General features: G+C 42.8%; 1 protein-coding gene across 1 annotated transcript in view; it reads right to left on the bottom strand.

The window, feature by feature from the left end:
• LOC124622998 (protein inscuteable homolog) overlaps positions 1 to 14,111 on the bottom strand; it is a 97,922-nt gene extending 83,811 nt beyond the window's left edge. The window contains exons 1-2 of the mRNA XM_047148788.1: positions 14,080 to 14,111; positions 581 to 893 (exon numbers count right to left, since the gene is read on the bottom strand). Of these exons, the coding sequence (XP_047004744.1) occupies positions 581 to 893; positions 14,080 to 14,111 (345 nt within the window). The remainder of the gene's footprint in view (positions 1 to 580; positions 894 to 14,079) is intronic.
• Between the last annotated feature and the right edge of the window lie 305 nt (positions 14,112 to 14,416).

Raw genomic sequence — 14,416 nt, 5'->3', positions numbered from 1 at the left:
CCTGGAAGTCGAATATAAATGTGCACCCACACTGAAGCGTGTGGGTTCATTGCCCGTCAAGGAGAATCAATTATATGAATGCAAGGTGTATGTTCTTTTGGGCATGTCCAAAAGATGGGTAATGAATCCAGAACCTGAAGTGCAGACGCATATTTACTTTCGACCTCCAGCAGGAAACTAATATTAGCAAGTGTGGAGAACACGGATAAGGACTGAGAAAGTCTGTCCACTTGTGATAAATACAGTCTCCGGGTGGCGCAGAGGTTGACACAACTGCTAAGTAAGCAACAGATCCCAGGTTTGAATGCCCCTGATTCAGCATGAGGTTCCAGTGCAGCTTATATCATTAGTTCCTTCCATCCTTTTCCTTTCTCACCCCCCCCCCCCCCCCTCCTTCCACCTCCAATTTACATAACAAACTCGAAGAAGTTTGTGAGTTCCTTTCCTTGCCGAACTGAGTCAATTATCGAGGCTCAAAGTACTGTTACGTAGCGTCAGCGTGACGTCACCTGTGGGTGACTAATTTTTTGCCCGGTGTGTTTAGTTACGACAAGTTTGATGACCTTCGTAACGCACTCACCGGTTCCTCTAGTTCCGCCAGCCAGCTGAGTCGCGTGTCTGTGCGCAGCGGGGAGAAAGAGGCGTTGAAGGCTTCGGGCGTCTTGAGGATGTCCGCGTAGGCGTCGGGCTCCGGAGTGGCGGGCCTGGCGGGCGGCAGCTGGGCGTCCGAGTAGCCCGAGTCGAGCGAGGCGGCGCCGGGGCTGGCGGAGGCAGCGCGGCCCGCCCCCACCACCAGGCCCGGCGGCTCGCTGGCCCACGCCTTGCTGGGCCGGCGCCGCCACTCGCCGCCAGATGGCGCGCCGGGCGCCGCTCTGCACCCGGGAGACTCCACCCTGCAAAGCGTTCAGTTTCCGCTCAAAAACTGTATATAGGAGCCGGAGTGCAGTCAGACAGTTACTGGAGTTGACATCTTTAATTGCTTTCAGATCATTCATTTCTTCAGCCGGCCGGAGTGTCCGAGCGGTTCTAGGCGCTACAGTATGGAACCGCGCGACCGCGACGGTCGCAGGTTCGAATTCTGCCTGGGGCATGGATGTGTGTGATGTCCTTAGGTTAGTTAGGTTTAAGTAGTTCTAAGTTCTAGGGGACTGATGACCTCAGCAGTTAAGTCCCACAGTTCAAATGGCTCTGAGCACTATGGGACTTAACTTCGGAGGTCATCAGTCCCCTCGAACTTAGAACTATTTAAACCTAACTAACCTAAGGACATCACACACATCCATGCCCGAGGCAGGATTCGAACCTGCGACCATAGCGAGTCCCACAGTGGTCAGAGCCATTTGAACCATTCATTTCTTCCACCTTATCTTGTGACACAACACTGCTAAACATTTCAGACCAATTTCAATCCTGGTTTCAACCTTTACTCTGGATAAACTAGGATATACCACAGGACATTCACTGGCTCCTATGAATAAAATAGAAGATTGTCAGTGCAAAAGAACATTCTCTGAGAAAGTTCTCAATTTCGTATGATAAAAAAAATCGAAGGGTATTCTCTGACGGAGTTTCATCTCACTGCATCCCCTCCCTCTTGAGAAGGTTGTCGATGTGTCGTCTGTCGTGTCCGGCAGTCTGTTCTGGAAGAGTTGCACTACGTTTCGATTTTACTTTTATGTGCGGCAACAACTTATGAACGCGATCACGAACACTACAAACATTACAAAATTGCAGCGAAATGCAGGAAGATCTGCAGCGGATAGGTACTTAAGGTACTTAGCGCAGGGAGTGGCAACTGACCCTTAACATAGACAAATGTAATGTATTGCGAATACCTTGAAAGAAGGATCCTTTATTGTATGACTATATGATAGCAGAACAAACACTGGTAGCAGTTACTTCTGTAAAATATCTGGGAGTATGCGTACGGAACGATTTGAAGTGGAATGATCATATAAAATTAGTTGTTGGTAAGGCGGGTGCCAGTTTAGATTCATTGGGAGAGTCCTTAGAAAATGCAGCCTATCAACAAAGGAGGTGGCTTACAAAACACTCGTTCGACCTATACTTGAGTATTGCTCATCAGTGTAGGATCCGTACCAGGTCGGGAAGACGGAGGAGATAGAGAAGATCCAAAGAAGAGCGTTTCGTGATAGCGTTATTTGGTAAACGTGATAGCGTTACGAAGATGGTTAGCAAACTCAAGTGGCAGATTCTGCAAGAGAGGTGCTCTGCATCGCGATGTAGCTTGCTGTCCAGGTTTCGAGAGGGTGTGTTTCTGGATGAGGTATCCAATATATTGCTTCCCCCTACTTATATCTCCCGAAGATATCACGAATGTAAAATTAGAGAGATTCGAGCGCGCACTCAGGCTTTCCGGCAGTCGTTCTTCCCGCGAACCATACGCGACTGGAACAGGAAAGGGAGGTGATGACAGTGGCACGTAAAGTGCCTTCCGCCACACACCGTTGGGTGGCTTGCAGAGTATAAATGTAGATGTAGATGCATTTTCTTGCGTATTTATCGAATTTTCGACATTCGGGGAAAATTAAGCGAGCGGAATCTTACGATTACGTGACATTTACATCGACTCCAAACCGGAACTCTGTCAGAGTTTTCTAACACCAGATAGTACTATGCATAATGGTCTCGCGCGTCAAGTATGCGTTCGGCCATGCGGTTCCTTCGAGAAACAGATCGCTGGTTTGTAACAAACCAGTTATTAATTTTTCTTACACGTCTACTTCTATCAGATACAACACAATATAAGATTTATGCTGCGAGAAAACATGATGATGAACATGTAAAAATATCAGTGACACAGTTGTCTAGTATATACCTAAGTCTTCTTGTACATCAGTCAGAAAACATGGGTCTGCTAAATAACAACAAAAATGTTTTTATTCTCAAGTCGTTTGAAAGGCCGCCCCTTCTTTGTTCATGACATTCGGGAAGTAGTTTTTTCTTTGTTTTTGCCTTCCAAGCAAAATAAATTCTGCCGTTTTTGCTAAGTAAAGCTCCGAAAACATAATCTCGACAGAACTTACTCTGCTCGCGGTATGCTACAGACCTCACTTTAAACAGCTTTCTGAGAACATTCTCGGGTGAAGTATATTCTCCGACTTGCTTTATGCCTGCGGACGTGAAACGTTATCTGTACTTTCAAGTATAAAAGTATATTATCCGTGTTAATCATGCGACCCAGTTTGTTTATTTCGTGCACTGTCTCATAGCGATATGTGAGACTCGCTTTAGCACACTCCGGAACACCGTAAAATATCGTACTTGTGAACCTACCTTCAGCGTAATTAATAGCACTCCCCTTAGTCCCGTCTGGTACGCGTTTTCCAACTAATCCTTTTCTGAGATAGTTGACACCACATCCACATAATTTCTTACGGATCTACAGTCTTGCAAGACCTCTGCTTCCTTTCCTCACAACGCTTTCAAGTTATTCTATCAAGTTAAACAGTGTAACATCCATTGTTAATTTCTTTTGGCTATAAAACGATGCTTTTATGTTTTATGGTTAAAATGCTTAATAAGTGAGTCAGATGGGTCCCTCAGGTGGCGGCCGTGACATTTCCGAGGCTCTGGACTGCAGGGGGGTTATAATTAAACTTTCACTCATTGAAAGCCAACCATGTTGGTTGGACTGGAGGAGGTCTTTCTGTTGGAGATACGTCACTACATTTGAGTACAAATGGATGTAAAGGATATTGGACGGTAGTTTTGCAGATCACTTCTGCTGCCTTTCTTGCAGATAGGTATGACCTGCCCATTCTTCCAATCACTGGGTACCGTTTTTCTTGCAGTGATCTGGGGTATGCAATGGTTGAAAGATGTGCTTACACAACGGCAAATCTGTGTAGTGTCTTACATGGGTTCCGTTAGGCCTAAGTTTTAACGATATCAGCTGTTTCTCAGTGTCACTCACAATAATTTCTATTTTCCTCATTTTTACAGTGCACGATATTTAAATTGTGGCAGTACTCTTGGATTTTCTTTTGTAAAGGAGCTTTGAAAAAAGGGTTCAGCATTTCGGCTTAGCTTTGCTTTGCTTCCCTCAATTTTAGTTCCTGTCTCGTCCACGAATATCTGGACCCTAATACTGATGTCACTAACAGCCCTTGCAGATGACCAGATTTGTTTCGGTTTTGTATTGTCCTCCCTAGTCGTTTTGTGATACCATTTGCCATATTTCCCTTAACTAGAGTTGTGCGCAGATGCGGATATCTGCAGTATTGCAGACTAAAACCTGCCCCGATGCGGACATCCGCGAATGTGAGTATCCGGCATACAATTACTTCGTGTTTACAAGTTGAAGAAAAGCATCAATATTATGAGGCACAGTAAAAGATGTGGTGTACTGTCGTAAACCACGTAACTTGGACGAACTAGGGTTGCGATTCAAGCAGTGTGGACAGAAATTACACTTGACACTTTGGTGCGAAAACGGAATCAATAGTGACTCGTATGGTTTGCACAAAACAAGTTGATATTCGGCGCGGCAGCAGATGGGAACGACCGTAAAGGTATTTTCCATTTACTGTAGCTCCCTTCAGCCACCGCGCCAAGTGTCAACTTGGTTTGCGCGGATAGTAACCAGGAATGTGTCGATGTTGGACAAATTTTCTACAACATTTCAAAGTATATATACATTCTTCTGAGACACCACTGTAATCTTCGCTCTATGTTCTTACTTTTATATCACATACGACACAGATCATATTCGGTTTAAAATCAGTGATAACACCAACTTTTATCTCATATATTTACACATACATAATGCAGTGTTTATTACATTGAGATGTATAGCACATGATGGTCAGCTACCGTAGACAAATGAAGTACATGAATAGCATTTAATAGTATACACGGTGTAATAACTTGTAAAACGACTTCGTTTGCCTTTCTACTGATGAGGAAATATTCTGCAGAAATTTTAGGAAATTCCGTATTAAAGGACTGCTATCCAATAATTACGACAAAGTTCTTCGGGGAAAGATTATGACAGATCATGTTGTATTAAAATGTGGACGTGATCGGCATCTACGTTCTTGTGTTATGGAATGATGACTATGAGGCCCGATTTCGGCAGACAAAATCCAGACCAGGTGCAAACCTACCATCAGGACTGCAGCGTACCGAACGTGTTAAAGTGGTTTACAATATGTTAATATTCGTGGATGCGAATAAATGACTTGGAATGTATATACGGATCAAGGACTTGTGGATGCAGATCGTATTTTTCTTATTCTCGCAGACCTGAGGCAGGCTGGGACCGGGTGTACTTTGGGTGTATCCTTTGTGTACACTTTCAACACTAGAGCATGTCAGAGTCTAGACAGTTTCCACTAGGATATCTGTATATGAAAATCATTCCTGCTGATTTCGTATGTGGCTACAATGCCATTTCACTATGGCTTATGGACTGTACACTTCCACTTTTAAACAAACACCGCAGTTTTTCAGATATTCACCCCAGGACTAACGATGTGTGTGTCCACGATACACCACACGAAGGGAATTTGTAAAATTACTTTTCCAAATCCCTCATGATATACGCATAAAAGCCGGCTGAGGGTTACCTATACTGCGAAGTTAACAACTAGAACTTTTTGCATCTACGAACGATACCTCGTTTTTGGTATTCCACTGTCAGAGTTACCCCATAACAATCGGTTTATTAATTTCTCCACTCATTCCTTTCCAGATTAACGTTTCTAGCCTCACTTTGGTATACTTTTCCATCTCCATAGCCCATGTACAAACGTATCATTAACACGCAGGCTGCCTTTTTATTTAAGATGTTCCTTTTTTCATGCGAACGCAAGTATTGATACGGTAATTTCTACGAAGTAGAGGGGAATGTTATTAAGAGACATGAATATTGTTAAAATATGATTATTTCGATTGTTTTTTCGAACTTCGTAACAGTTATGGCCCTATGGTAAGCGATCTGTGTCACAATTTTCCTATAAATCAGTAAACACCAGTTTCGAGCATGGATGAAACATATTGATGAAAATAAGAGGGTCGCAGCTAACATCAAGGGCATCCATACAATAGTTTGTAAGGGTGGAGGGGCTAGATCTGGGGGGTATGCAGTATTTTTAATATTCTGGGAGACGAATGCCGACTTGTAAATAGCCATTAAAAAAGTTACAGTTCAGACCATGTTAAAAGGGTGTGTATTACCAATTTTAATTTTTTTTAAAGAAAAACATTTAATTACACTTTACTTTTCTCTTTCCCTATACCCCTCCCCCGGGTATAGGCGCCCCTGACTAATATAGAAACCAACTTCGAAGAACTTCATAAGGACACCGCACCAGCGCTTATTATCGTTTCTTACAGGATAGATGAACCTATGCCGAGGCATTGTAGTTCTGTGAGAGACGGCGAACGGCCTTGACGATCAGCTGAACGGGGTAAATACTGTCTTGAAAACAGTTTATACGAGGAACATCAGTACAAGTAAAACAGGGATAATGGAGTGTAGTCGAAGTCAGCCGCCCCTGAGAGCTAATGTGGAAAGGGGACGATGAAGGTACCATACAGCTGAGGTTTGTTATTTGAGCATCAAAATATCTGACGATGGCCGAAATAAAAGGATATAATACACAGTTCGGCAATAGCAATAAGGGCTTTCCTAAAATTGAGAAATGTTTTAAACATTCAGACAGTATTTGGGGTTTAACTTAAAATGGCAATGGAACGCGGACGATAAACAATACAGACAAGAGCAGGACAGAAATATGCCACGGAAGAATGCTGAAGACTGGATGGGAGACTGGGTCACTGATGAAGTTGTCCTGAATTGAATCGAATAAATAGGTCGTTAAGATACATCCTAAGACATCAACAAACAGTTAATTTGTTAATGAAGATGCATGTATGGTGTAAAAATTGTAGGGAAATAATATGGTTCATACAATAAGCAGAAGAAAACGGACGTAGGTTGCCATAGTTATGCAGATTAAGACACTTAGACGGCATGCACTAGCATGGAGAGCTGTATCAAACCAATCTTCGCACTGAAGACGATGACGATAAGCGGTGTCAAATGTGGTAATCTAAGTATAAAGTATTTGAAATCCCGAATGTATTTTCTTCTAAAGAAATGGTTTATAAAATTTGTGGAGGACGCAGAAGGGCATTGCGAGATTTTCAAGATGGCAGCCGTCTCATACGAACGATGACATACGAAATTTTTCCATCTGGTGACGTAGACTGCGTGTTAATGACGTGTTCGATTCCAGATCAAACCCGATTAAGGAAGCACATTTGGAAATTACTTTGAAATGAATACCCTTAGCTGCATACAGGCGTTGATATAAGTCAACGGGGACAGCTGAAAATGTGTGACCCGACCGGGACTCGAACCCGGGATCTCCTGCTTACATGGCAGACGCTCTATCCATCTGAACCAAAGAGAACACACAAGAAAGTGCGACTGCAGGGACTTATCTCTGACACGCCTCCCGTGAGACCCACATTCTCAACTTATTGTCTCGCACTATATTCATACTGCCCCTGCCCATTAGACTCATTACTCGCGGCTTTTTCCGATTCCCGCAGGAGATCAGGCACTGTTTGTGCATCCGCACAGATAAAGATGGTCAAATAGCCGGTGAGATTATATAAATATATATATATATATATGAATGAAGATGGTATCTTTTCTTTCGGACATGTCCGAAAGAACAGATACCATCTTCATATATACACATTTGGAAACATCATCTAAAGAAGTTGAATAATTCTACAGACTTCTAGCAAAGTTATGTGATTGTTGATGAAACGTGAATCCGTCATTACACCCTGGAGACAAACTGCGTGAATCCGTCATTACACCCTGGAGACAAACTGCAGCAACGGCTGGTGGAAAGATATGAAAATAGCTTGGACGGCGGAAGACAGTGTATGGGTTGGTGGAAACACATGAAAATAGTTTGGACGGCGGGAGACAGCGTATCATCACGGTTGACTACTTGAGACAGGGGAAATCAGTTATTTCCTTGTATTAGGCAACGCGTTACTGGTGATCTGCAAAATTAGCAACTGAGATTACAGCGAAAACATAGACTTCTACACAGCACCAAAGCGATTGCTCCGTAGTGTTATTTGAATTAAAGTATATGCGTTCAGCTTGGAAAATATTTCCCAATAACTCTATTCCTCAGATTTAGCACCAACTAATACGTTCTTTACCCTAACGAGAAATCAGATTTACAGAAAAAAGTTTCGTCGAATTCAGAGGACATTTCTGATCTAAACGAGTACTATGCAGAGTTTGAAACAAATTTCTATTACTCTATATAGCAGAAGCTTCCTTGGACTAAATGCAGTGAGCTGAATGACAAATACTATGAGAACATTTTTTTGCCAAATTCAAGTACAATATCTTTCTCACACACGAAGACAGGCTCACTGGACAAAACGATTAGTCACTTGGCAAGCACCCATGGAGATAAAGCACGATAGTGCCCGTATAGTTCACCATGTGTAACATGGGGGCACAAGGCCGGTGCGACACACCGGCAAAAGACGGCAGTTTTCTTCTGGGTCATTCCATGGCGGAAGTGACGAGTTTCTTACAAGAAAGTACCTAAACTCGAATGGCTAAAACTGAATAAAAATTTAACGGAAACTTGGCTGTTCTACCACCGATCATGATGATTTACTGGAACTGCACAAAAATATGCAAACAAAGCGAGAAATGCTTGCTTGACATAAATGCAGATGCTAGCCGAGCCTACGAATCACGCTGTTGTATTTGACCGCAAACAGCATCTTTGCAATGTCCTTAATACGTCGCAAATGTCAGTCCTGGTCAGAACAGTGTTTTGTGTAGTTGTAAGTGACCGTGTCGGAGCTAACTGAATTCGAACGAGGGCAAACAGTTAGTGCTCCTATGGTGAGTTCTTCCGTAACCAAGGTAGCTTAAGTGTTTGGTGCTTGAAGAGGCATCGTATCGAAGATTTATACCGAATACAAGGAAAGCGGAAAAACATCTTCCGCTAAGACTGTGACAAAAAATAAGACTACGACAGCCGCAAATATCACAGCAGAAATGAATGTCACACTCGCGAAGCCTGTCAGCACAGGAAAAAACACGAAGGGAGCTCCATGAGCAGAGAACTGCGGGCGAGCTGAAATTCACAACCCCTCACTAAAAAATAGTGATGCAAACTCAACTTCGGGCCGAGTTTACGCCCAAGAGTGAAACACGGCGGGCGTTCGATGATTTGGGCAGCCATATAGTGGTAATCCATAGGCACCGTTGTTACTCGGCAAGGTCGCATAACTGCTAAGGATAATGTGACCATTTTGGCTGAGCAGGTTCATCCCATGGTACAATGTTTGTTCCGCAATGGTGACGCTATGTTCCAGGACGACAAGGCCCTGTTCATACAGCTAGTATCGTCCAGGTCTGTTTTTTGTTGAGCTCAAGAATGAACTGTCGCATATCCCCCGCCCACTGCAGTCACCAGATCTCAGTATTATAGAGCCTTTGTGGTTTACTTTGGAGAGAAGGGTCCGTGATCGTTATCCACCTCCATCATCGTTACCGGAATTTTCCACTGTTTTGCTGGAAGAATGGTACAAGATTCGCATGAAAACCACACATGAACTGTATTTACCAACCCGAGACGACTGGAACTGTTTTAAATGCCAAATGCTTTGCTATACCGTATTGTGCATGCTGCTGTGTTGTGTTGTTGGTGTTTCCAAATTTTTGTCCAACCCGTATATCTATGAAGCTCTGTATTTATGTACATTCAATGTTTGAACATTAACGAATCTTAAGACTATAGAAGCCTAAGTCGCTGAAGCAGATATGTCCCGTAGATTCTCATAGGTCATAAAGGAAGTAATCTCTGACAAATGCTGAACATTTGTTTAAATTATTGTATATTAACATACACAGTACTTATGGACTCACAATTCGCAAAACAAATTGTTTTCCTACGTCCTTCCCTTATTTGTCAGCTAAGTGGAAGTGTGGAGTTTCAGTAAAGAGTAAATCACTGCGCAACGGAACAGCTCGTGGAAAAGATCCGTGCAATGTGAGCACCGTGGATTTTGAAGTAAGACTATTATGGTGCAGGTACACCGAAAATTACGTAACACGTTTCAAGTTGCCCTTGTCAAGTGTACATATTGTTCCAGGAAGGAAGATTAGCGTTAACGACTCGTCGACATCGCTGTCATTAGAGACGGGGCACAAGCTCCGACTGTGCCAAGGATAGGGAAGGAAATCGGCCGTGCCCTTCCAAAGGATCCATCCCGGCATTTGCCTCGAGGGATTTAGGAAAATCACGGAAGACCTAAATCTGGATGGCTGGACGTGGATTTGAATCGTCGTCCTCCCCAATGCGAGTTAAATTTGCACCACCTCGCTCGGCGATAATGCAATACAAATGTTTTATCACTACATTGACAGTGACTGGACGCTTTCTCAAAACTATGAAGAACACGATTACGTCTGTACTTCTAAAGATGTACTCCCAAACCACGGTACGGTGTGTGCCGGGGGGTACAAAGTGTACTAACCATTTCCCCTCTTCTCTATTCCACTTGCTGACCGTACGCGGAATACTGTCGGCACGCCTCTGTATTAAGCCAGAATTTATTTAATTTTTCCTTAATGGTCATTACGTCAGATTTATGCTGGAGGAACTAATATGTTGTCTCAATTTCTCAATCTCAATGCACTCGGAATTTTAGAGTCGGCGACGCACAGCGTTTCCCATTCCAGTTTTCGGATCATTTCTGTGGCACTTCCACCTCTGGAAACACCCGAGTTTGCAGTTACGGTAATTATTTTGAAACGGAAAAACTGAGAAACGGTGTCAGAATGCATACAGAAATGGTGGTGAGTCCGTCTTGAAAATATGATGTATACCTCACACTGAATGCCAGTACCGCCACTTACGAAGCACTTACCTCAGAGAAACTACAAGCTGATGTCAGGAAAGTTTAAATAACGTCCTCATTGTCATCGAGATGTTTTCCATTCAGAATTTATTTAGTTTTTGGTAAAGAACTTATGTGCGTACAGCGCGTGGTCTAAACGTGTATCACAGATGTAAATGCAAGATTGTCAAACGCGCGTTTTGTTCAAGCATTCAGAAATACCCTTTGCCTCTACACAGAACAAGCACGCTTGTACTAGCATCAGTTTGTGATTCGACTATTTGGAGCTCGTGCGAAGACGATTTGTTAGTTTTTAAGGCTTTGCCTCTATAACGAAAAAAAGCAGAAGAAGAAACGCGATATGTTGGAGAGAGACCGGCTGACGAAGCGAGAAACATATTCTCACATTAAGAAGTACCCACATGACTGGCGTACTTATTTCAGAATAAACAGAGTAATTATTCGAATCTCCTGTTGTTCGCAACATCTTTGATTAAGAAGTAAGATACAATTATGGTAGAAACTGCAACATCACACAAAAACTGACACCAATGTTGCCATTTCTCGCGCAGTGAACGGGCTATGAAAACGATCAAATACGCTTATACAGGGTGTGTCTCCTAAGAGTCGTCGGGTACTTGTTCTCGGGTGTTTCGGCAGATATTTGCAGTATTTCCTTTTTGGCAATGTGCAGCTGGAGTCATCACAAACACTGTTCATCATGTCATTCATGCGACGTCCAGCGTCTACGAAAAGCGCGAGTTTGTTTCCCGTTACGAATAAAACGATATTTAAAGCGGATTTTCACGTGCCCATTCGATGGAGCGACCCAAAATTAGTCTACTGCGACATTCGTCTTACCGATATGAACTAACAGGAACAGTAAGAGGCGTGTTTTTTTAAGTAAGTACCGTTTTGAAATTAAAAAAGACGTGCTAAGATATCTCAATAATTTTATTTTTACATGAAGCCTGTACCTTAATCTACGTACTGGCGCCATTACAGTCTGATTCTTCGTATTTTACGTTGTGTACTGAGTGTTTAAGATGCCTCCGATAATCATGAGTCCCGCCGACTGTGAAGTACGGCCTGTTATAAGATTTCTTAGTGCTAAAGACCTAAAAGCGATCGATATTCATCGTGAGTTCTGTGCAGTTTACGGAGAAAACATTATGAGTGATGGAATGGTAAGAAAGTGGGTGAGAGCATTTAAAGATGGCCGCACAAATGTGCATGATGAACAACGGAGTGGGCGTCCTTCGGTCTTTAATGAAATTTTGGTGCAGGAAGTGGACAATAAGCTGAGAGAAAACAGACGCTTTGCGATTTCCTCCTTGCGGGATGACTTTCCTAACGTTTCTCGTAGTGTTTTGTATGGAATCGTAGTGTTTTGTATGGCATTGTGACCGAGCACTTGAATTACCGAAAATTGTACGCACGTTGGGTACCGAAAATGTTGACGAATGTGCACAAAACCAAACGTTAAGACAGTGTATTGACTTTCCTTGAGCGGTACCACAACGACGGTCATGATTTCTTAAGCCAAATTGTTACGGGCGATGAAACATGGGTGGCCTACGTCACACCAGAACCAAAGCAGCAGTCCATGGAAGTTGAGCAAGGGCATCGTTTTGCTACAATACAATGCCCGTCCACATGTGGCGAATCAGACCAACAATCTCATCACATCTTTTCGATGGGAAACTCGAAATCATCCTCCGTACAGCCCCGATCTCGCGCCCAGTTACTACCATCTACACCTGGGCCGTCAGCGTCTTCAAGACGATGACGAAGTCAAAACAGTGGTGATGCAGTGGTTAACAACTCAGGCGGAAGACTTACATGAGGAGGGTATTCAAAAACTGGTAAAACGTTATGACAAGTGCCCCAATATTGACGGAAATTATGTAGAAAAGTAGATTAAGGTACAGGCTTTCATGTAAAAATAAAATCATTGAGATATCTTAGCACGTCTATTTTTAATTTCAAAACGGTACTTACTTGAAAAACACGCCTCGTAAAATACGAAGAATAACCAGTACTCCAGGGGCGACAACGAGATGCTGCAGCATGGCAATAGCAGTCAACGCGCCCTTTAATTCGTATCGCTAAAACGAATATCGCCCGAGACTTATTTGGGGCCCCTCTATCAAATAGCACGTAAAATTCCGCTTTAAAAATAATTTTATTGGTACCAGGAAACAAACCCACGCCTTCCGTTGATACTGGACGTGATTAACAGTATTTGCTTGGGTTAACTACAGCTCCACACTGCAAAAACGAAATTGCAAATATCTGCCGAAGCACTAGAGAAAATGTGCCTGACGACTCAGTGGATACTGCATGTAACACACTCGAGTTGACTTGTTTACTTCATCCCTTCCTTCCATTTTTTCCCCTCCTGTAACTGATTCTGGGACAATCGTATTGATAATGATATGTTTACGAAAGGGGTAGATGCTTTGTATTTTATTACAAGTATAACGTAGACAACATTCTTCTTTGCCTTAAAGTAATAAGCTCCCGATTTAATGCTGTAGAAACATGGCTACCTTTCGTACAGGCGAATAAGCTACTGATTTTCTTCCTTCCGATCGACTAAGACCGCTACGAAGACTGCTTCAACTGACGTTTGCCACAACGAGCCTGCACATTGTCGGTACGCATGCTCAAGCGTTGTTGCTTTGAAATGCTTGCATAAGCTTGTATGACTGTAAATCGATCAGCAGCTTAAACAACCGTAATGTTTGAGCAAAATACGACAGAGAAGGTCAAGCACGCCTGCAGAAAGTATTTAATCATGCATGCTGGTCGGTCTTTCAGTTACATTTTTGGCCGCCTAAGCAGCGTTTCATATTTCCTGACTGAAAATATTGATAAAGTCAGTCATATCCGTACTGTCGTCATACAAAAGCTGTGAGCGGTTGGCTAAGAGAAATGGTACGACGCTTCTCACTTTTTTCGTGTAACCTTTGCAGGGCTCTTAAATGGCCTTGCCTTCTGCCGATCTCTGGACTAACCAAGACACAACATGACGCTTTCAACATTAATAAAAATCATTGTCACAAGGGTGATAAAAAAATTCCTATGATTGACTGGAGATCGAACCCTAGACCCATAATCAACCACTGAGACTAAACTCCTGCAGCGTACCTGACAAAACCGTAATCAATCTTTCTCGCCATTACCACCAATAAAAGTAAAACAGGGGTAATGCAATGTAGTCGAATTAAATCAGGCTATACGGAGGGAATCAGATTAGGAAATGAACCACTAAAAGTGGTAGATGAGTTTTATAATTTATGCAGCAAAATAGCTGATCATGGCAAAAGCAGGGAAGATATAAAACGCAAACTGGCAACAAGAAGAGCGTTCCTGAAAAAGTGATATTTGTTAATATCTAATATAAATTTAAGTGCTAGGAAGTTTGTGGAGGTATTTGTCTGGGGTGCAGCCTTGTATGTAAATGAAATGTGGACTATGTAAAGTA

Source organism: Schistocerca americana, chromosome 7 (assembly GCF_021461395.2).
Source record: "Schistocerca americana isolate TAMUIC-IGC-003095 chromosome 7, iqSchAmer2.1, whole genome shotgun sequence".
In the NCBI taxonomy this organism is placed as follows: domain Eukaryota; kingdom Metazoa; phylum Arthropoda; class Insecta; order Orthoptera; family Acrididae; genus Schistocerca; species Schistocerca americana.
The sequence above is the reverse complement of the archived record's forward strand: the minus strand, read 5'-3'. Positions and strand labels throughout refer to the sequence as shown.